This window comes from Metopolophium dirhodum, chromosome 8 (assembly GCF_019925205.1).
Source record: "Metopolophium dirhodum isolate CAU chromosome 8, ASM1992520v1, whole genome shotgun sequence".
Classification (NCBI taxonomy): Eukaryota; Metazoa; Arthropoda; class Insecta; order Hemiptera; family Aphididae; genus Metopolophium; species Metopolophium dirhodum.
In genome coordinates, this window is record NC_083567.1 from 33,523,952 (window position 1) to 33,548,784 (window position 24,833).

The 24,833-nt window shown below is 31.8% G+C and overlaps 1 protein-coding gene across 4 annotated transcripts; it reads right to left on the reverse strand.

The window, feature by feature from the left end:
• Positions 1-1,688: 1,688 nt before the first annotated feature.
• LOC132950866 (uncharacterized) lies at positions 1,689-22,577 on the reverse strand. Of its 4 annotated transcripts, none has more exons than XR_009665262.1 (3): positions 22,546-22,577; positions 3,083-3,165; positions 1,689-2,210 (listed from the first exon to the last, which is right to left on the reverse strand). XR_009665262.1 is itself a non-coding variant. In XM_061022462.1 (3 exons), the coding sequence occupies exons 1-3, from the start codon at positions 13,244-13,246 to the stop codon at positions 2,007-2,009; spliced, it is 297 nt and encodes a 98-aa protein (XP_060878445.1). In that variant the 5' UTR covers positions 13,247-13,335; the 3' UTR covers positions 1,689-2,006. The 4 variants fall into 4 exon arrangements, 2 of the variants coding, with proteins under 2 accessions (XP_060878445.1, XP_060878444.1); XR_009665261.1 differs by lacking the exon at positions 22,546-22,577 and adding an exon at positions 4,297-5,112; XM_061022462.1 differs by lacking the exon at positions 22,546-22,577 and adding an exon at positions 13,237-13,335.
• Positions 22,578-24,833: the final 2,256 nt, after the last annotated feature.

Genomic DNA, 24,833 nt, shown 5'->3' on the forward strand with positions numbered 1-24,833 from the left:
TATTGTACCGCAGGTTGTTACAATTATATATCATATGGTCGTTTCGTTTCCGCCGCGCCGCAACGATGACAAATGTCGGGGTCAGTTCCAATTTCACGGCCGTCCCATTTCGCCGTCGGGCGTTTATTTCCCAAATTATTTTCGTTTCAAAACATGCGCAGGATTTGATGTCATATATGTTCGGCCATGTATGTATATGTATACAACGGACGATTTCTAATGCGAAACGTGCACTATATACGTAGCACTTCGATGATATTCAAACTTAAGTTATAGGTCGATAAATCCCTGATAAGTATATGAATAAAATAGAATGGACAATAGTGCATAATAGTGCAGGCGGTAACAAATTCGGCAACGACGTCCGTACGGATATTGTATAATTTTTTTTATTATTATTTACCTTTGTAGTAGAATGTTTCGAATTACTATACGATTGATTATTTTTTGAACAACAACAAATTAACAAGTACGTTCGGTGCGATAAGCTAGATATCTAATGTCATCAACATTTTAACTTAAAAATCTTATAAGAACAATTTGAGACTTTACATTGACGATATATTTTTATTGCTATAACAACGACTTAAGAGTTAAGAGGAATCTCGTATTAAATTGTAATGCTTTTAGACTAAAAAAATCAAGTTTCATTAATGTAAAAACTTAAAACGTTGATCATTTCAAATATCTATGAATAACTCAAAAAGGACTAACGTTTTTTGAAAATGATATAATATTGTCTAGAATTAACTAATGATGTAAGTATTTAGTAAAAATTTTAAGTAATTTTTTTTTAGTATTCAGTTACTCTGAATAAATGTAAGTTTTAACTAGAAAACTAGATACCTAAAATTATAGATATTTGTAATTTGTATGCAGTTATACTATGTACAATAATTTGGTCAACTCAATATATATAATATATGCCTAGTAAAACTTTAATTTGTATAATATGCGATCGTATAACTTTTATGCCATCGCTCATCGGACATATTTTGTTTAAATATATTGTCTACCCGCTTGTTCGTCCTACAATTTAAAACCGAGTATAATAGTGAAGTATACAACAATTACGTAACTGCGTGGAATAATTTTAAATAATTTGGTTTCTTATAAATTTAACTTAAGTTATTATTAGCACATTTAAAAAATAAATTCAGAGAAATGATATGGTGGAAAAATAAATCGTAATGAAATACGACCAATGTTGTTTGAATGATTTATATTATGGTCGTCGGTCACGATCTATAACGTTTTCAAATTATACATAAGTATGGGGGAGGGGGGATGATACTATTATATATTTATAATATATCTATTATCTAAAGTTCCAAAATATTTTAAACGAATCGAAATCAAAACTTTTTAATTTAATCTTATAACTCGTGCAGATTTCATCAGTTACCTATATCATAAACATTATGTGCATAAAATCGTATCAACCTTCTTGAAATGTAACCGTAAAGGTTAGGTAGGTATTTATATTTATAATCACATCTATTTATATTTACTTAGATGTACTATATATTATCATATAAATTATAACATATAAATATATTAAAAAACAAAGTCACAACTTTAGATAGGTACTATATATAGGTAGTTTCGATATAAGAAAATAACACGATTTCTTGGTTAACAAATTACGAAAAACACAGACTCGATAAAATATACACTTTATTGTCCATTTTAATACAGCTAATAGTAGATCACAACTGTGATGTTTCGGCATTTAAGACTTTAAGAGCACTCCAAACCGTATCACTGAATTTTAAAACCACAATATAATTAAATACATTTATAATAATATACCACTAAATAAATATAATACAATCATGGTTACAATCGAATAATACATATAATGAATAATCAATCATTAGAATAATACTGAATAACATCGAGAACAATAACTCGAATCCCGGAATTACCGTAAGCGTGGTTAGCATAGTAGTGCAAGGACTAGCCTATTATACTTATAATGTAAGCGTTAGGTACATTATATTATATTAAGGTCTAAGGCGTCGGTTGCTACGCGCGCCGTCGCTGGTTCGATCCTCGGCCGGAATTTTTCTCCGGGCAGGCGGACTGTCTGGAGAAAGATGCCGCCATCCCCCGACCGGGGCATGGCAGAAACCTTCGGGTGCCCCATTAGAAATTCTGCCAAACACAAAACACACGTGTAAAAACTCTACCGTTACAAAACCTAATACCTGCAATCACATAAAAAAAAAAAAAATACTATTATATGTTTGATTAAAAAAAAATAAATAATAATTTAAATACATATAATCATAAGTACCTATATATTATATACATAAATACACCTATATATTATATATTAGGTACTCATCCACAGTATTGAATATTGATATAGGTATGCGTATTATTATTATTACCCGATGTATAGTGATTATATGTATTCAAAATTCAAATGCGTCCGTTACGTGGGATTTTATTTTCTGACAAAAATTAGATGAGAAAATCGTTTTTCGTTTTTAAATATCCCCGGTGCAGGTATTACATTATAAATTATAGCATTGTTCGATGAGTCGTTCTGCGTTGTTCCGGATACAATTTAAAACCAAAAAAAAATAATAAATATGCGTGCATAAAATATATTATATCCACGCGTGATCGTACATTATACCTATTCAATGAAATAACGTGAATTTGGGTTTAAAATTCTCTCGTATTTATTATTATTGGGATCGTTTCATTACCTCGATTAAAATTTTTTTCGTTTTAATTTTAAAATTACACGTACTGGACGAACGCGTTCCGTCTGGCTTCACTTTGTATTATATCAAATCTATAATTATAGTACCGTTTTGAACAATACAACATTTAATGTTACTTTTTTTTTTTTAAATTTTCAAACTGGAACGCTAAAAATAAAAAGGTCGAAAACTGGCATGCGATTTTAAATTCGAGTGTAGGTATAACATAATGATATAATATAGTATAAGTACACTGCAGATAACACGACGTGACGTGCAGACGGTATCCGAAATTATAAGCTTCGGCCGACCGTCACACCTCTCACTATACCTAATATAATAATATTATCTTCCGAAATACTTACGTAATACTTGAATAACGTCCGTTTTAAATTGTAACGCACATAATATATTATAATGATATCTTCTGCATTCATAGCGTATGCTCCTGAAACAAAATATATACGTATATCTCGGAATAAAATATCTATGAGGTTTTGCAAATATGATTACGCTCATATAGACGTAAATAGCATTTGGGATTTGGGGGTGCTAAAGCCTTACTTTGATAATATTCAATAAGCTTAAAACAAAATGTAGGAAATGTTTGGGGGAGCTATGGACATTTTTTGGAAGGGGGGGGGGGCTTAGCCCTAAAAAAAACGCTTAAAAAACGTACCGTTGTGAGTGACGATTTTCGGGAAGAGTTTATTTTTACGATACCACAACGAACTCTTACAATAATATATATATATATAAATATATTATTCTATCGTGTAATAACAGTAAGTACATCGTTTATCCAACAGATAGCATTGGCTCGACTGAAAGTTACAACATGGTGGCATAGCGTACATATAGGTACAATATAATATAAAGTATAAAAAGTCACGAGTAACAAATAACAATAAACCCTAGAGAGAAAGTTTTATTACATGCGTAATAAAGTGCGAAAATCGTGTTTTTGCGCTATTATCTACAGGTAGAAACTGAACACCCACGACATGATCAATTTTATTTTTATATACTGCCCTGTTTAAATTGGAAAATAATAAAAAAAAATTGTAGAAATTGTATTTAACAAGTAACAACAAACACTAATTATTTCCAAGAATGCTTTTACATATTTTGGAAATGTTGTGTTTATTAAATTACTTTCAAATATTATTTCTTTGCACTCAAAATAGGTAATTAGAGTTACAGACAATTTTTCGCCTATGGAACAAGTAAAATGATATCAAACATTACAATGGAAAATATTAATTATAATATGTTACATATTATTTATTATTTTAGAACGCATAAAAGTATCGCCTGGAACAATATTTCAACCAACGACGTATCTTCGAAAAACGAGATACAAATCATGATAAATGATGACTGATGACGTACAAAAATATTCAAGAAGATTTTGGCTTATTAAAAAATGGATTTAAAACTAGTATGATATAGTAAATTAGTTAAACTAGCACAAAACGTATTTATATGCTACCCATATATTTAAATTGCAACTACCAACCAATTTTCAAAAATAAATTTATCCATAAATTGATAAAATATTGACAGAATAATTACGTACATGGTATATAATTATTTGCAGTTTTTATAATCCTCTACATCACTCTATTCCATTCCACTCCACCGATTTAGACTTCAAATATAATTTCCAATTAACTGATCGCGTTTGAAATTCCATTTTTTTTTCGTATCAAAATTAACAGGAAAAAATTCTACTTCTGAACACGAAACCAATGACGAATGCTGCAGTGATTCAAAAAAGCGCGAAACTTCAAAAATGTTATAAGGACAAAAAAATAAATGCTCATAACCGTAATCGGTTTTCGTGATCGTATACGCGTGGTTATTTCGTTAAAGTACCGCCCGGTTTAGGTTAGGATAAAGGTTTACACGATAACAAAAATAGTATACCAAAATTATAGAAATGTATGATTGAACGTGTCGCGTCGCTCGTCGTCGAACAGCGGTGAAGAGACTCTAAAATCGCGGACTCGCAGCTGACGGTCATAATTTTTGCAATCGCTCGCTCGTGGCGACTATCGCGTGTGCTGGCCAACGTGCGCGCGACACGACAATAATATTATGTTATACCCGCGAAAAGAGAGGAATAAAAGTATAAATAAAAAAAAAAGCTCTCTGCGGTCGATTTCCGATGGTGAATTTATTGCTCGCGTCGGACATTAGCATACAATGAGATGCGCTGGCGGATCGGACGAGATTAAATGAACGAGCTGCAGCGGCGGCGGCGGCGGCGGCGGCGGCGGTGGTGAAATACGACCGTCGCGCATCACCGTTCGTGCACGAGGCGAGTTCGTTTATACGGATCGACTATCGTCGTCGTCGTCGTCACACATAAATATTACAAGAGTCGACTCGCCCCGTGTCACAGCTGCGGTATAATAACAGTTGCTGCAGCGTACAAAACACTGTATAATGATATTGTGTGAAGTTTTTCAGTCTCGAGGGGAAAAAAAAAACAGGACACAAGAACATATTATTATTATAATTTAGACGAACGGCAAATCGTAAATATTTGTTTATGCGTGGCAGTCGTATTTATAATATTATTCACTCGCACCTATTACGACATTGTGACATTTTAACCTGCCTATACAATTCTAGTCCGGTCACTGTGCGATATCATTATTAGTTAACAGTCGATATTATAATATATTATCAACAAGTGTCTATATTTCGCGTCGTCGTCGACGGTGTTCGTAGATGGTGTGCGTTATGGTCATAGGCTATAGGTATATATTATTATTATGAGGTGTTTAATGTTTTACATTTTTTCGCACATCCCGTTCGTAAATATTGCTACTGCATAGTCTGCAAACATAATAATATTTTAATGTTTATTACTATCATAATCACTTGTATTAGGACGTATGCATTCACATATACCTATACTTATTATATTCTATAATATAGAATTATTATTGTACTTAATATTTTGATTGAACCAATGGACGAAATCCAAACGGTGCGCCTAACTTTATTAGAATAAAATAAATAAATAAACGTTGTAAACATATTTAATACATATTACGTAGGTACGCGCATACGGCGGTCATAATTTATAATATGATTGACGGGTAACGCGAGAGTCCCGCGGGAATGATGTGCATCCAGTGAAATATTCGGCCGAAAGTTATATAGGTACGCAGTACGCGGGACACTGTTGAATACTTTAGAATAGCTTATAATAATCCAATGCGAATTACTACAATGTTCGTTTATTTGTTTCGACAAAATGTGCTTTAAACATATCCGAATTAATAAAACGCAAACATTTAGCAATTATTCACTTATATCGCAGTGTCAAGTGCAGTACTGCTTAAAAGGATATTTTGTTGACAAAAGTCATATATATATATTAGTTAATTACTATAATATAAATTCACATAGCCCAAGTATCGAACTTATAAAATTTAGACGTGCACGATACCTACTTAAAGTGTAGATATTGTGATTATATGGCAAACACGAAGACATCAATATAATATACAACTCGAATATTTTTTATATCTAAACAGTAATATAACCTAACAGGTTGACACCGCGGCATATCTGTACAAACAATTGTCAATAACCTAACAGATTATCCAATATAATTGTTTGGAAATTAATATAATATATTTTTTTAATTGCCACAGAATCCGGAGTTATACAATAATATAAATGCTTCATTTCAGTGCCGTCGTCCGTACGAGTTACGATATTTTACCAGCTATACCTACTCTCAATCGACTCTGTTTCAGAGAGAAACCAACCATACCAGACTCCATTGTTTCAATGTCGAGGCTATTAATTTTAGCGGTTCATTAAACTTTGCTGTCGCACGGAAACGGGCGACTTGCGTACTGCACACAATATATTATAATAATATAATATACGCATTAGTAATAATACCTCTTATTTTATACATATGACATAACACATACAAGTATATAATTCATATTATGTATTAAATATTAATATATTATATATTTATATATATATATAAGCAACACCACAACACACAACTGCGGACTACGGTGCTCGTGTATTTCGGCTAAATAGTGTCTATAAGGTGTAAAAATAAATTTGAACTAGTTATGTAAATATGGCACCGACGGTGCAGTTAATGATTTTAAAAGTCCGTTAATTACTCGTATTATTATTATGATTGTAAATACGAGCGATGAGCGTGTGATAATTCCATAATATTATAAGCTATATATCGTACATAATTTTTCAATCTGGCCGGCAAAGGTTAGAGCATTAGATCGGTAGGAACTCGAGTCACCCACTACTATTACGAGTATACTATTGTTGGAAATAATGTATTTAATATTGTATATTGTTGGCAAATATAATATTGGCTGGAACCAGAGGACACAGAGGTTTAGCAAGCACAGAAAGTTTGACTTTCTACCGATATCATGCTCGCCTGGAGTATGGTGTATTCTCTGGTAGTCAAACCAGATGGCGCGGTGGACTTGGTTGGGGAGACCGCACCCATCCTTATTCATATTCAGGACACCATCTAATAAAAGGGTTAGGTTCCGTGGTGGTGCACTATATAGAGACATAATACTGATGTAAATAATGTCAAGTATGGCGCATAGATGATCGGGCGTACGTGAGCATATAAAAAAAAAAGTCCGCTTCATAAAGTCGTGAAATATATTATCAAGATATTATATTGTTAATGACATTGCTTGTACATATTTAGTCCTTAGACCTTAGTCCTTCAAGAAAGCTATACAAGGAAATTCTAAAATCAGTGTCGGTGTGTTCAGTTTACAATCTTCAGACATTTTTCTCTCAGAGCACCTCGTATAAGTGCTATAGTATTGCGACACTTGGGGCTATCGATAATAAAGCCGGTAGAAGGATATAATGATTCATATCCTTATATTTTAGATTTTCACTCAATTTTAAATTCTGAGCGAAGCGATGAATGTATTGATTTTACAATGATGTGTGTTTTTATTTTTGTGTCTGTCATCACAGACATTAGGACAGTAAAAATGCTTGGATTTTCTTCAACAGTAACTTTTCTGATAGAAAAGTGAATCTAGTCGGTACTTTGAGGGGTCAAAAGTAAAAATTTCCCAGTAGTTTTCAAAAGTGACGTGAAAAACAAAAGAAAAATTAAGAAAAAACGGAAATTTTTACACGAAATCTGTTTTCGAGAAAATCGATTTTGGTTTTTGGTGCAACTCTGAAACAAATGACCGCAGGTACATGAAATTTCGACTGAATGTGTAAATTAACATTTTCTATACACCATTCAACATTTTGAGCTGTTTATGGACATTTTCAGTTTCCATTTTTTTTAGTTTTTTTTTCTATAAATATCAAAATATTCTTTTTAAATCTAAAATTCGAAAATGTAATACAAGGTTCCTCATAAGTTTGTCTACCTTTATCAAAAACAAAATGTCTACAAGAAAGTCAAATTAAATTTTTATGAGCATTTGAAATTCATATTTTTACAACATTTGATATTCACTCGATTTCTCATGTAGCGATTTTCTTATTTCGTTGTAATTAAAAAACGAATGACTGTAGATACTTGAAAATTTCACTGAATGTTTATACTAGCATTTTCTATACACGATAAAATTTTGAAAATAATTTCAATAATAGTTTCAATGATTTAGCACTTTTTGAGCTGTTTACGGACATTGTCAATTTCCATTCTTTTTAGTTTTTTTTTCTATAAATATCAATACAATTTTATTTGTTGGGTAATAAAGCGTAAAAATTTAATGCAAGGCTCCTGATATATTGTTACAATAGCAGTTAAAAAATATTAAAAATACATAGGCACAATTTTTTTTTTAAGCATTTAAAGTTCAAATTTTGACCTAATGTATCAAATTTTAATAATTATTTTGTAGTTAAAAATTTATAAAACGTTCAACTTTTATAGCTAAGGATTGAAAATTTAAAAAAATGCTCCACATAAATAGGTTATACATAAATTGCTTTATTCACAATAATATCATCAAACTACTACTACAAATTACTACTTAGTAATATCATAGGCTGACTGACCGTTTTCGCTCAGAATCGTTTTTCTTATACAATGATATTATATCATTGAATTCAAATTTAACACCATCCATTACAGTTACCCACTTGTAACCTACTGTACAGCAGAGCGACATCCACTTACCCACTTTTTTTACATTGTATGTGATTCTGGAATTTATTAAACATATTCGAAAAATCATCAGTAAGTACACGAGAATAATAAAGCGAATTAGGAAAATGTCAAGAACATACTTTCCGACATAACTTCATAAATATGAAGTCATTAGTGGTTTTAAAGTATTGAGTCTTTTCTACGTCAAAATCTTTTGATGTGTGCGCAAACATGAATTTTCTTTAGTAGTATTAAATAGTCTGGCTGACGATTAAAAGTTAATTTAGTTAAAACTTTTTCATTAGTTAATGGAACTAAATACTACCTAATTATTATTATAATATACTTAACCAATATGGAGTTATATTATTTTGAAAATTCTTTGAGTGACATAATAATATATTAATATGGTTATAATATATTGTATCAGCAATAGAATTTTATATTTTTCACACGATATGTTATACTTGTAGATTAAATATAAAAACTGTAAGCAATTAATACAATAACGTTTTATAACATAAATAAATAAATGCTATAAATCATTATTATATTACTATGTTACCAAAAACGTCGAAATTATAAAAATTATAATTTATAACTCATCACAATTCCATAATATCATTAACATGACTCTATTAAATAGTGAAATGCCTTCAGATTTTGAGCCAATTTAAACATAAACAAACATTGTCTTTAAGATATTATGATATAATATAGTGAAAAAAAATTTAAGTTCAGTAATTTGACCAAGTAAAAAAAAACATACGAATAAAATAGATTTAAACAATAATACATTATTAACTGGAAATGATACACTAGGACACATAAAATCTATCTAAATCTTTTCTAGTAGATTTTATTTCCCCTGACTTTGATAAGTTTTAATTTAAAACCATCTTTCGTCAACACAAACTTTAAATGTCAACTTTTTCGTTTTAATTAGGTACATTTAACTTATTTTAACGATTGGTTTTGAAATAAAATAATTATAAGTACACATTAAAATTAATTACTTCTAAAATAATAATAATAATTATTATTATTATTATTATTATGAGCATTTTTCATTGACCCTACTGTGCTCTCCACTCCTCGTCCTTGTATATTATACAATGCCTGTTAATGCGCAAAAACTAAAATTTTAATTCATTATGATTATTTTAGTTTGAATTGTTTTTATTTTCATTATATATTCGTATGCCAAAGAATAATTTACTTCTGATCTGTCAAGGACTCAAATGTGAACAATGTCAAGAAAATAATGAGACGCCAAATTGCAAGTACAAGTACATAAAATCGACTTTTGCAATAAGTTGATTATTGCGTTTGAATTAATGTTTATATTGCGTTTAGTGTAATAGTACGACACAAAAAACAATTTGAAAAATAACAAGTACAACATATTCAAACATCAATGTAAATTAAAATATTATAATTTTATTATTCTCTATCATATACTATGTAGTGGGTATTTTATATGTGTACTTTTTTAATACCTATGTATATTTTATATAGGTGCTTCTGTGTATGACAAATTTAATAAGTAATCATTTATCTTTTATGATGCTCTTGAAATATAAAACAATTTTAAAAGAATCAAATTCTAGGTTTGAAATTATAGTAATAAATTATAAAAACAAATATTGATTGTAAAAATATAAAATGTTGACATTTTGTATTTACAGGTTCTTTTGTGAAAATAAAATATAATGAAAATTGTTTGTTAAAAAAAAACAAATTAAACTACATTATGATTATAAGTAATTAGGAAAAAGGTTGAAAGGGAATCGGTAGTAATTAAAAATACTAGAGTAGATTTGCATAACAAAAATACAAAACAAATTAGGCCGCAAGATATATACAGGAAGGTATAGTAATTAAACCAATAAAATTACTTTATAATGCTATGCACCCGTATTGATCAAAATTAAATTTTATTCTCATTAATATGCCAACATAAATAATAATAATGTGGAATTTATATGATTATTTTTTTTAGATCCATATCCGTACTAAGTGAACACTAATGTTTATGTAAGAATCGATGTTTTACTTTTATGCAACACTATTATATTATACACATTAAGCTAAACCAATTCATAGCTAAGACTCGTCACAAAAATACCCGATAGGTTCCATAACTTTCAAAAAATTATTAGAGCAAATTAAAATATAATATGCAATTCCTTGTATCGCGATATTCGAGTATTCGACGTCCGACAATAATTGTCAAATGTTTCGGATCAGATCAAATATCCTTACACCCTGTCGCACGGTGGACGGCGACGGCGTCAAAGGTATAAAATATGCGAATACCTTCTGAACAGGTGCTATAAGTTATAGTTTAAAGAATTGAATTTCCATATTATTTATAGCGAGAAAAAAACGTACCTATATATGCATATTATATACGCCTACCTGATGTAGAGAACCGCTCAGCAGCTCGTGTAACAATAATAATAATAATAATAATAATGTGTAAGACGCACATTTCACTGTTGTGTATGGAATGCGTATAATGCCATATAATATATTACCTATCATATTATTATGTGTATAATATACGCATATAGGTAGGTACGCTACTTTTATACGGAAACGGAAGTCGAAGAAAAACTCAGCGGTGGCGTATACAATGAATAAACATTGTTAAAATGTTTGTAAAGTATAATAATATCAATAATGAGGTTTTAACATTCGAGAATATTAATATCACGCAATCCGACCGAATGGAAACGGAGAAGAAAAATTATTATCCCTCGTCGAGCGGCAAACGATACCTAACCGAAAAAATTATACATCGTAAATATTATTGGTGTGGCACGATCGTTTTCCGAAGTAAATAAATTTATAATTTATTGTACTATTTCGGACCACAATAATAATAATAATTATTATTATTATTATTATATTGAAGGCATATTATCAATGTAATAGTATTTTACAATATTTATATACATTTCATACGATGACATTCTATAGCAGTAGACGTGACCACAGCCTCATATTATCGCGGTACGGACGGGCGTAACACATTAAAAGGTACCTTTCACCCGAATATAATCTATTCCTTTTCGCCCACGTTACCAAAGTTAACGTCTCGGGAGGCGCTTATAATTGAGGAGTTGCGTGTAGGCTGTTTTAACAATATAATATATTTTGAAACATCTAAATTTTGTTTAATTAAAAATATTTATACACGTATCCAACACTACCTAATCCACACAATTAAAGACTAGTGCCGGAAGTCTTTACAAACGCTGAATATCATGAATAAGAACAATGAGAGGCGCTCTTTACGCGAGGTGATACTATATATATACGACTTTATAAAAAAAAATATATACAATATAGTAAGATTTGTTTGTAACTCTTTTACAACGCACTATGGTAAAGAACCTACTGGCTAAATATTTGCATGCATAATTTTATTTTAAGTGCCGCGGGTAGGTAAGTCGAGAATGTTTCGCAAAACGTCAATATTGTATAGGAACCTATGGGACATAGGTACTCTAACTCTAACTCTACCATTCTTTTTTTATGTAGATACATTTTAATAACTTATTGAAGAAATAAAAATTTTACAAAAGTATAAATTTACCTATACCTATACCTATAGCAAGCCCGCGGTTATTGAAGTTATAAATTTAAAAAACACAAATATATTGATTTTTTTTAGATTTTTTAAGCTAAAGTAGCTAACACGCTATAGACATATTTATTTCAAGATTTATTATTTTGTTTATTTTATGAAATTTATATGATGTTCTAGATAAAGCAATTTTAAATCACGTTAGATTGAGTCCGTCAGTGCAGAGCAACAATCAATGTAATTGTTTTATGTTATCAATAAACAGTATTTTTTAATCGTTTACTAAAAAATATAAGATAAAGCTTGAATGAAAATTTTGAATCGTCATTTGTTATGTGTGACAATATTAGAAGATGCAAATATGTATTTTAGTTATAGGTACCTGGTGCATATTATGTTGAAAAAACATTACCAAATCAGAATTTAAAATAAAAAATCTTTATACTAAAATGGCCTCACCAAGAGTATAATATGCAGACTGTAATCCGAATACCGACTCTGTCTCCTAGTGCAATTATTATGCAAACCGTAAATATCCCACAGCAGTAAAAAAAAAAAAGTTATCAACATGTACGACAATATTATATGGACTGCAACGAATCATGTCTAACTGCACAGCCGCATAATTATAATCCGCGATTCAGAAATGTATATGACTATACGAATATTATCGAATCTCGATACTTTGATTCGAATACCAAAAACCGACCAGTCATGTCGTTATATAATATATCATATACTAAGCTATAGGTACTATAATACATTACCTGACAACATATTGTATTTAACATTATTTCGAGTCTGCGTAGATGCAATTAAATAATGGGTTTAGATTTATAAAGTGAAAAATTGTTGGCAACTCGCAGAGGGAGCAAAAATAACTAAAATTATTTCCATTTTGGACTTGAATCAATTACATTTTTAATTTTAAGTTTACGCGAAAACAAAATAAAATAATAATTTACACTCATTTAAATTGTATGAATAAATCAAAAAAAGGAAATAATATGGTTTACTGATGGAATTTCGACCACTGGACGATACTGTAATAATTATCATAAATTGTCGTGCACATAAATTGTTGTACATGCGATAAACACATTGTACATGATAATCCGCGAAGTTTTTAATTTATCGCGACGTGAATGGCAATAATAACAACTGTTGGTACAATATAGGTGTATATTATACACATCAATATATTATTATAATCGCATAATGATAAGTCGTTGACGCCCTGAGGTATACGTGTTTATATGACAGCGGTTGTGGACCACAGAGATTGCGGTGCACGTCAATAGCGTTAATCAGAAGAAACCTACGCACGTAAAAAAACTCCTTAACAGCCGATAATGAGTAATGGTTTGACAGGTATTATAATGTGTGGTTATTATATTATAATATATAGGTTTGGAAAAATATAATCGTATGTATATCATATATATATATATATATTACTTATACATGAAGGTGTAGTGTGTATGTATGTAGACTTGACGACACATGTGTCAACGGTACGGATTTAAATTTATACGAAAGCTTTGATAACGATGTAAAAAAAAAAAATCACCAACAAACAATAACGAATACTCAACGTCGTTGTCTTTATTCCGCAACAGTGCAATTCAAGTTTATTCAACACGTACGAGATGATTCTTATAAAAGTAAACAATCATTTACTCGAAAAATTGTAACGTTTTCGAAAAATATTTTTGCGTAATATAATTATTGTAACGAATATATTATGCAGTCACTCTAATGCAGTTGAAATGATTTTCAAAGAGCATGATATTTCAATAATATTAATTTGATAAATAGTTATTGACGAGGACAAACGCTAGGTATATAATATTTAGATAATATTAAACCGATTTTATTGACCAGTATCTCCACAGATAAATAATAAATAATAATGTGTTTTTCTGTGCATGCACGGAATCGAGTGCAAAGATTAAAAACATATTTCACAGACCGTTTTCAAACGCCTATGTACGGTGCTCCAATAAACTCGATATAAGTAGCTAGCTATACTTAACTAGGTGTTATATATAGGTATAAGTTGTTTATTTATACATAATATACAATATACACAAATGTATTATTTAAATTGACCGTTATTGAAATAATAATATTAAGTATTACTCAAAAATAATTAGTAATTACCGAAACCTAAGAAATTAAATTCGATTATTTCTTTAAAATTTCAAATAAATCAAAAAAGCAGTAACCTTGTATTTATATTTTTCTATTTTCAACAGTATAAGGTTTAATATTATATTATTGATAGTCAATTGTAGCCTTATAATGCTTTTAAAATTTGGTTTTTGTTTTAAAACTTTTTAAATACACTGTTTTTCTAATATATAAAATACTAGGTAAATAGGTGTTTTAACCATATCATATGGTATTATATTATAATATAACGTCCATTTTTGGTATGTTTTAGTGAATTGATATGTATAGAGTTCTTAATTAATATATACTTTTTATTTTTATAAAACATCTGTCAGTTGTTTACGGTGATAAATTATTTAGTAGACTAAACAGACTGCGGTTGAACTGCGCCGAACGTTTTTAATGTATTGAGTGTTCATTGAGACATTATCAACGTTGAAGTGAACAATTTATTTCAATACACCCGGATAACGATTTTTCACCTTGATGTAGAAACTTTTAGACATTTAAATAATACAAAAGTCAAAAATAAAAATAAAATAAATTTTAGTGTACCCATTCCTCTCCTCTGTACCACGGGACGCGTGCTATAGGAACACAAAACTCGAGAAACCTATACGTATTATATTTAATATTATATAACTGTATACGTTAAAAGCTGACTTATAAATTGATTACACGCAGCAAGCCTTAAAACGATTATTATACCCACAACAAGTATAATAAAATGCACGCACATTACATTATTTTGCTGTCGCACGTTTTAATTGCAAAACTTCAAAACTTCTGGATAACGAATATAACTAATTGATTTATACAGATGGCTTTGTATACACAATAGTTTTGTGACGCATAATAATGTACAATAATATATTATAAATTATGATAATTTATGATATACCTAATTTTTGTGATGGCGACTTACTCCGGGATAACATTTGGCTTGGATAAAGACATTGCGCATTTTTTGTTTTTAGATAGTACATTGTAGACGAGATAGCGAGCAGGTAGGCAAACCGATTATTAACCCAGCCGAACTTTTGCGATGAACGTGTACAAGTACAACCACTGTAGTGCAGCGGGTATTATAAGTCTAGGGGACTGTGCAGAGGAGTCGAAGACCATTATATTCTCCGCGGTGCGAACTAATACGTCGAATGATTGGTTTTCGGGGGTGTGTGGAAACCCGCGGAGTATATGATATATAGGTGATATCCGAAAACAATCAAAAATGAACAGCTCCGGTCATAATTGGTATTTCGATAAGTGTTGTGGAAATGATGATATTACACCGCACACACGCTCACACATGGGTAGGTATATTCCGGGGCGTGCAGCAGTCATTAACTTTATCATTATTATCATTATTATTAGGTACTATTACATACGGACCAATGGATTTATTACGCGTCTTGTCCAACGAAAACGGCTTATCCACATAGACCGCGATGCGAGTGTATAAATAATGTCTATTATTTATATTTGATTATTTCCATAAGTCAATTATTACGCCGCATGAGTTGATCCCCGACGACCCTCACACCCACCGCCACACCCCAATAACCCATTTCGATATTACGCACGATGGATGATAGTGTATAATAATATCGTGTAACGCGCGCTGTTTTTCGACGCGGCGCAGTGGCGGGCTGCGGTGATAATATATTGTAATTTATATAACGAGCGAGCGCTAAAACGAAGATAAAAAAAAAAAAAAAAAAAAAACGAGTGTTGCGTTTAATGGAAGTTCAAAAGTGCGCGCAGTGCTTCGCGGTCTAGTAAGTTTATGAAAAATGAATTTGATAGGAAATCTAATAAACAACGTAACGAATTTTCGACGACCAGATTAAAATAAAATAAAAAAAAACACATTATTTTAATAATTACAACAATAATATTATTATCTATAATACAAGATATTATAAACATAGAGTAATACTCTGATATTACTCTATGATTATATACATCGACAAATAGACACGATAGAAAATTAAACGGCGTCGTGTGCGATGCACATAATAAGGGTAGGTATACACTATACATACTACATGATGGTACATAAATACTTGTATGACCATTGGTATTGTTAATATATTATAACGATTGGAAAAATATAAATTTTATTAAAGTATTATATCGCTCTTTCTCCACATGTCTACATGGTTGATCTGTAAATTGTTATCACTTATCGGTAATCAATGCCTGATCATAGTATTTGAGGGAACATGAGAAAAAAAATGCGATGTACCTACTCAAAAGTTAAATTGTCTTACTTTGTTACAACAAAATGTACACATTTGTATATTTTTGGCCCTCAACCAGCAATACCTACTAATAGCGCACTATTCTTCTTCTTCTTGTTATTATTATTAATTATTATACTTGCAGTGTAATAAATATTATTTGTATAATTTATCAAATAATAACATACTTAAAAATACACATTATTCCGGGTTGCATGAAAAATGAATTAATTTAATGGACCAATCACGGGCCACTAAACCATGTTTAAGGGACCATTAACTCACTATTGATTCAATACCTACCTATATTATACATAATATGTTTTTGGTCTTGCCACCCGGAAATATTGGTAAATTCTAAATTTAAAGATTTGCTTCAAATGGTTTTTTTTTTTAGTTTAGATGCGCACACGAAATTAATTTTACCGTTCCGGTATACGGTAATATAAAAAAATCGTGCGAGCAACGTTCTAGAAGAGTTCATTCTCCGATACGATATTTGAGACCGTGCCGGCATTATATCACAGAGTGCAAGTGCATATTATGTTTAATCTCATAGTTTTAAATTTTACCGCACAAACAATATCGGCGCGTCCACTGGTCCGGTAATATAATTGTAGTAATATGATCATTGGAGCAATTTTATCGGTACCGTGACCGTATAAATAACGTACCTCTGCAGTGCGTGTGTGGACCTTTACGAAACAAATGAATTAATTCACTATCCACCCAAGTCCTAAATATAATAGAACAATTAAGAATTATTATAATAATAGTTATCACACTTATTACACGATACCGATAACGGTTTTGGTGATTTAAATTTTTGTTTTATAATATGCTTATTACTCGACGTGTGGGTACGAGAAATAATTCGTGTCACCTGTACGGACGATGGCGTATAATACGGTTATCAGAATGCAATTATTTGTAGCAGACGTAGAGAATATAATATTAAGAAGTCGACAAAAATTCGTCGATATTACAATATTATTCGAATATGAGTAAAACATTTCCGACTCCTAAACGACGCACAACGATAATATATTGACTTATTAGAATAAAATATGTGAACACGCAGCAAAACTGGCATTATTATAATATGTGTATATAGGTAACACCGATTAATATGACTACATAGATACCTTCGTCGTAAAGTTATATGGACATAATATTATGGAATACAAAGCGAAAGCTGTTCAAATAGTTTCACCGGGAACGATAATAATTTTACTAAGGTTTCGTCTCGGATGAAAGTATAAAAGACTATTTCACGTACAATAGTGATGATAATAATAATAACATTATACATGTATACATGGCGGCCTGGTCGTCCGTCCGGCATGGCGGTATTATATAGGTGGATTCATTCTGGGGCCATAAATATTTCGGGTACACTAAAAAACGCGCGTGACAACGGCGATAGGGTCTACTTTTTTTATTATTATTATTATTATTAAATTCAAGGCCGTCTCGGTGACGTCCTAGCAGCAAGAACACCACACGGTGGCGTCGTTAGTATAATATAATTTAATAGTAATACGATATCACATTATATATTTATATCGAATACCTAGCTGTAAAAGTTTCGTCCGGTCATAATACGTTACTTCTTATATTATTATATTATGAATACAATGGTAATTCATAGAGCACGATCCACCCGCTTACATTTCGATTTATACATTAAGGCACATGGAAATGTCCAAAGAATAATCTCCACAACAATAATCAACAATAAAAAAGGCAGGTCTCATTTTAAAAAAAAAGTTGCTGTACCACCGCCCCATAAATAGTTACAAAAATCTAACTGGTCATAAGTAATAGGCACTTAAAAGTTCAAAACAATCCGAGGAAATTCATGTTATTACAAGCAAAAATGTGGATGAGAGCATGCTTGTTAAATCATCTGGCCGCACCTATATTATATCATTATAATAATTCTCTATCGTGTTGGACAAAACGCTTCGCACCCACTACAATATGACGATAACTACCATAAACTATAGCGACGATATTAATAATTATAATATTACATGCGTTTAAGCGATGCGTGATCGATGCATCTCTTTTGGCGTACGTATACGGAATAAGTAAGACGTCAAGAATTCGTTTCCTATGGCTTCGCTGGGTGTTGCGTGTCAACAGTTTTGATCAGCCTAGTAGGCGGCCGACGTCAAAGGAAACCCACGGGGTTTGTGCCACATCTCTGTGGACATATTTTCAGCAAAACCCTGTGAGATATTATGTCGTGTGGACGCGTATTTGCCACCGGGAAGTTATCAATTTATACCCCTTGCACGAAACTTACAATAATTATTTATTATTGTCTATGATATCACCACATGTCACAGAACAATATTATTGTAGTTAGGCATAGTATCGGGTGGTACTCAACATAACGGAATTGAGTAGTCGCGGTAGTCAGGATAACCGAAAAGTACCCATTTTTTAATACGCTTTCTTGAAATTTAGGTTAATAAATCAAATATTTAATAATATTTGTAAGCAAGTATTGTTGTTATAACTTATAAAAGAAGGAAATAAATGAAATTGTATAGCACTAGTTATGACGATAAGAATGTTATGAGCCTATAATAAGACGTTCTACAACATTAACAAGTCAATTCGGTGATGATATAGATACAAATTCGTCAAACGATTTCATTAGATTATCAAATTGTTTATTACTTAGAGAACGCAGTGCAAATCGAAAGCGTATTGACAATACAAATAATAAATTATTGTTGTTATTGTTAAATATGAAAACCATTGCTTGCTTGATTGTGAATTCGAATCCATAGGTTGGTGAAATATGATAAATTATTGTTAAACGAACCTATTTTTTATTTTCATAGGTCTTTTTTAATTGCATTTTTGATCAAAAGGAATCATAGGTACCTGGCACTTATAGCAAATAGTTGTTACGGTTTAACGACTCTACGACTTGGACCGTAGAGTTTATTTATTTACTGCACAACATTGATTAAGAATCGCTGCTCTATGTTATATTTTGTGATTGTATGGGTAGATCGTCGATCCGTCCCGTGTGCATATATTTATAGATAGGTCAGCACGTATACGGGGGTATGTAACTCTACAGATACAGTATTTTTATGACCTATCGCAACTATACTTTGTAAGTTTACTGAGGATCTTCGTTTTCGGTGCATACAGCTGTGACTGCAGTTTTCTATACTCCGCGATGGACGATTATGTCATACACATCGGTAACAAGGATTGCATCGTCAATCGTCGTCGTTTAAATCAATAAAATATGGTATACGAACAAACAATAGCTGGATACGTGTGAATTTACAGCGTTGTATGATAACATTAGTATTGTTTTAAAATGTTCATGTGCCATCGGTGGCGATGGTAGTATATAGTAAAACTAGCTATTGGTGGGCATTACAATTTTTTTTAATTTTTGATATCACAATTTTTATCGATGACCCACAACCGCGACTGCCGTGTTTTTTATATCAGTTCTTTGTATATGTATAAGTGGTAAGGCTGGTTCGTTCGTCACACGGTAATCGATTGCCGCTCTAGCTGATCACCACGACAGCTTTACCCCATGCACTACTATTATTATTTCCACTGTAAATTTGTTATTGATATTATTAAATATTATTACCGTGGTAATCAATATCCCTGATCGGAATGACCACTCTGTAGACTGTAGTCTGTACATATAATATATTATAGCGATTATTTTAACAGTTAACGCTCATTATGTAAAAAAAAACTATTTATGTATTAAACATTTTTATAGTTTTAAGTCATTATAAAACAACATTATAGTTTTTACTGCATTGATGACCGCATGAATTATACATTATACATTTTATAATATTCTTAAGCACACTGAGAATTTTATCTTGAACCCTTGAATATTGTAATATTTATACAAATTTAATTTGGAACGAGCCTAGTCATTTAATAAATAAACTTTAAGTATTTTTTTTTTTTAAACAAGTGTGATGGTTCAATACAACCGTACCCCCGGGTACCCTGAAAAATGTTGGTTCACTATTCCTTGCATCTAAACTTAAAATGCTTAAATGTGTTATAGGAACTGATTTAAATAATTTTATTTACAGTCTATATTTTATACAATTAACAATTAATTATTATTTTTATTATATTTTGTCATATGTACATGGTAATTACTAACTAGGAGTAGAGTATACAATATACATGTGTTCACATTTATATTTATATTTATATTTCTGGCCTTTTTTTCCATGGGCTTTTTTTTTTTGCCTACCAACGCAGAGCCAGAGGTATACTATTGTATTACAATATTTTAACGAATTATTTATTTATCGATCTGCGTTATATACTGTTGTACTCGTTTTATACTTTTATTGGTGAAGTATTTTAGATTCTGATCGTAGCGATTAATGCGTATTGGGATTTTACAATCATATGTGTTTTTGTGTATGTAAATAAGAACACGCCGTTTTATTGTAGAAAAAATGCTTTGCTGTTTAAAATTGGGGATGATCTCTGATTGCAAATTGGGTCTAGTTGGTACCTACCTTTGAAGGGTGACATTAAAAGTTATTTTCTTAATAGTTGGGAAAAACTTTTTATTAGTATCTTCTACTTCTATGTATTATATATTATACATTTCAATTAATTTCATATTATAGACATTTTAAATGTTCTATTTATTTTTCCTTTAAATAAAGATATATAAATGGTCAAAAATTAAAAAACTAAATTAAATGTTTCACATATTTATTTTTTCTTTTACTACTTTTGACTTTTTTTTTAATATTAGAGTTAATTGATATATTATAAAAAATAAAGATAATAATGTAAGATGTCGAGTGCCCCTCCCCACGTAGTCTTATGCTCATAATATATAAATTCCCAAATCATAACTCGGGATACAAAATGAAAATATTAAAAAAAATCTACGTGGGGCACTAGATAACACCTTATCATTTAATATTTGGTCAATTTATTATTCACCGTTGTGTTACTTTGCTATGCGTTGGTAAGTCGGAGTCAACTCGCATTCGGACAATATGACGTACAACCCGTCAGCTTTACAATAATATCACACTGTCTACATCCTATGGTCACGCCACCGTTTATAGTAATATTATGCGTGTAAGCAAGTCGCTGCTGGAGTGCTGGACCGTGGTATTAGCGTCGCGACTAATTATTGTCCACCCCGACGTCAACGGACGTCACTGTATTATATTATACAGTTCGTCTGCTGTACCTATAATGCCAATCGCAACAATTATACCTATATAATGTTATTGTCACGCGTCGACTTAGTAGTTGCAATCATATAATATATTATTGTACTATATACGATTTAGCTCTCGCGACGCACGCACGGCACATGATGCATAATATTATACTCTTGTACAAATATTATACATCGCCACGACGCGTATGCATAGTATTATTAATATTATTACGTATCACGATGTTTACCCGCCGGGCAGTGGTTCGAAACGGTTTTGATCGTTAATTAGAGAGAGGGTGTGTGTGTGTGTGTGTGTGTGTGCAAACGGGTTGCCCGACCATGTGACTGGCAGATGTCGCGTAAATACTGCACCGATGTCTCCCCCGCGGTGCGCGCGTTCGAGAGTGAAAAAAACATAATATATATTATTTTTTTTTACTCACGTATTGATGAATAGTCCTTTTTCGGGGGGGGGGGGGGGGGGGGGGGGGGTGGACACGGCCACTTGCACGGCGGTTAGCGACGGCGGCGCTGCATCTGCAGGGAGTACAATAATATTTTAAAATAGGTATATGCGTACCTATATATATCCAAACCGGTTTCCCTCGGTCGAAATCAGCCGAAGAGTGCCAATGTGCCACCTATAATAATAATATTATGTACTACGCACATAATATAATATATTATAATATTACGTACATACCTACGCTATAGTATACGACACACACGCGTATTATTGGTGCCCGCACGCAGCACAATATATAATAGACAAGCTCCGGCGGCGGTGACGGCGGGGTGACACAGTAATAATATATATTTATGCTGTAATAAGGTATATAGGTGTGTAGAAACTATGTATATATATTATGCGCTACCTATTATAATAATAATGTACGACGTTATTATGGGCACTTACAGTGTACAAAACGCTCGCCGCGGCAGTCACATGGCAGTGTCATACGTGTCACGAAGTCTCTTCTTTTTTTTTTTTTTTTTTGGTCACCGCGTTTCGGTCGTTTGCCGTTTTTATTTCTGAATATTTTATTCATCGAAACACCTTGTTTATTGTCATCGTGCGGTATTCGCGTACCATATTATATAGACCACAATCATTAGACGGTCATATTATAATACTATGTCCGTGCGCTGGTCAATATGCGGTATTATAATATATATATATATAATATATAAATATATTGTATGGTTATGTCTATGCACGGCCGCCACACACGTCGATAACGAACCCTCCGCGCCTCGTCGTCGGTAGGTATACAGGCATATTATATGCGCAGAAGTCTGACGACAACGTATTTTTCGATTTTGTAATATTATCGCATTGTGTTCTATGCTGTTGCAGGCAAAGTCGATTTATTTTGAACTCAACGACGCGAAAACCAGAATCATCTGCGTACCTACGGGATGCTGCAGCGACCATACACATCAATAGTAATATAATAACGATACATCCGGCCTTTCGAATCCGTTTCGCGGCGTTTGAGCACATTGATACACATTTTATACCTATAATACGATGTACGATGATAATTGAACAATGATGGCATCCAAGGCCGATGTTAAACTGCAAATTGCCGGGGACCGTGATCCAACGTTTCCAACTGTAGAAAATACCAAATTTACTAACCGGAACAATTATTTTTCAACGTTCGTATAGTTACAACTTACGACTTGCACGGTTAGGTTAGGTTTTAATCAAAATATCATTACGAGGAAATGTTGACATTGTGCGGCCAACTTCACGGACCTCGAGGAACTTCCGAGATAGAAGTACATACAACCAATTAATCGTTATACTATATAGGTAGTTTTATTTTGTCATCGCATTTAAGCCTATAACGGTTAATTACCCAAAGTATATGCGTATGTATGTGTTATATAATATGTCGTATGTCCTATGTTCGTAACATACTTATATATTTTTATAAGTACGTATCCACAAGTATACATAAATATAATATAAAACCTTTTACGTTTTGTTATAAACGCATATCATAATATACCTACAATGATATTAAATCGTTGCTAAAAAATTGAAACTTATGTATAGGTACTAAATCAGCAAATAAATAAAAATATCTGCCTATTTGAAAAAATATATATTTGTTTTTATTAAAAATAATTTAGTTTTTATTGGATTGTACAGAGCGTAATTTCAATAGAAATCTCCCACACAGAATAACTTTTTTCGTAACTACCTATAATGACTTATGAGCTTTGATGAAAGTTATTTTTTATTTTAGACCATCTCATTTCTGCCATATTACAATCTCACATATAATATTGTAACTGATGAAAAAAATAAACATATTGTTAAGTAAATGGGTCAATCAAATGTACCCCCTCGCCATCCGAACGATTGCCGCGACGACTCTCTTGCTGTGTTATAAGTGAAATGAGGAGACGGGAAAACACGTCGGGCCACCCTGTACAGCATAATGTACGTAGTTATCTTTATATTGTACCCTCCACGAGGAGAACACGATGACGTGTCCCCGGCCATAAACATCCGGCGTCGGCGGCGGCCGATCTAAATGCGTACGCTCGCGATGCACATAAACGCTGCAGCGATAACGCACGAAGTCCAGACTCCACTACAATATTATACTGTACAAGTCTCTAGGAAGCACACACGCCGAGGCCGATCGGAAGCGAATACGCGTGTGTTTACACAATAATATCGTGTATAGGTATAAGCTCGTCAGCGGCGTACTAC

Bases quoted from the DNA above. Each gene is read 5' to 3' on its own strand.
- LOC132950866 (XM_061022461.1), bottom strand. From the start codon at position 4,743: ATGACCGTCAGCTGCGAGTCCGCGATTTTAGAGTCTCTTCACCGCTGT. The intron at 3,166-4,646 runs GTATACTATTTT...ATTTTGTTTCAG, and splicing joins CATACATTTCTATAATTTTG to GAGCATACGCTATGAATGCA. The intron at 2,211-3,082 runs GTAAGTATTTCG...ATGTGATTGCAG, and splicing joins GGACGTTATTCAAGTATTAC to GTATTAGGTTTTGTAACGGT.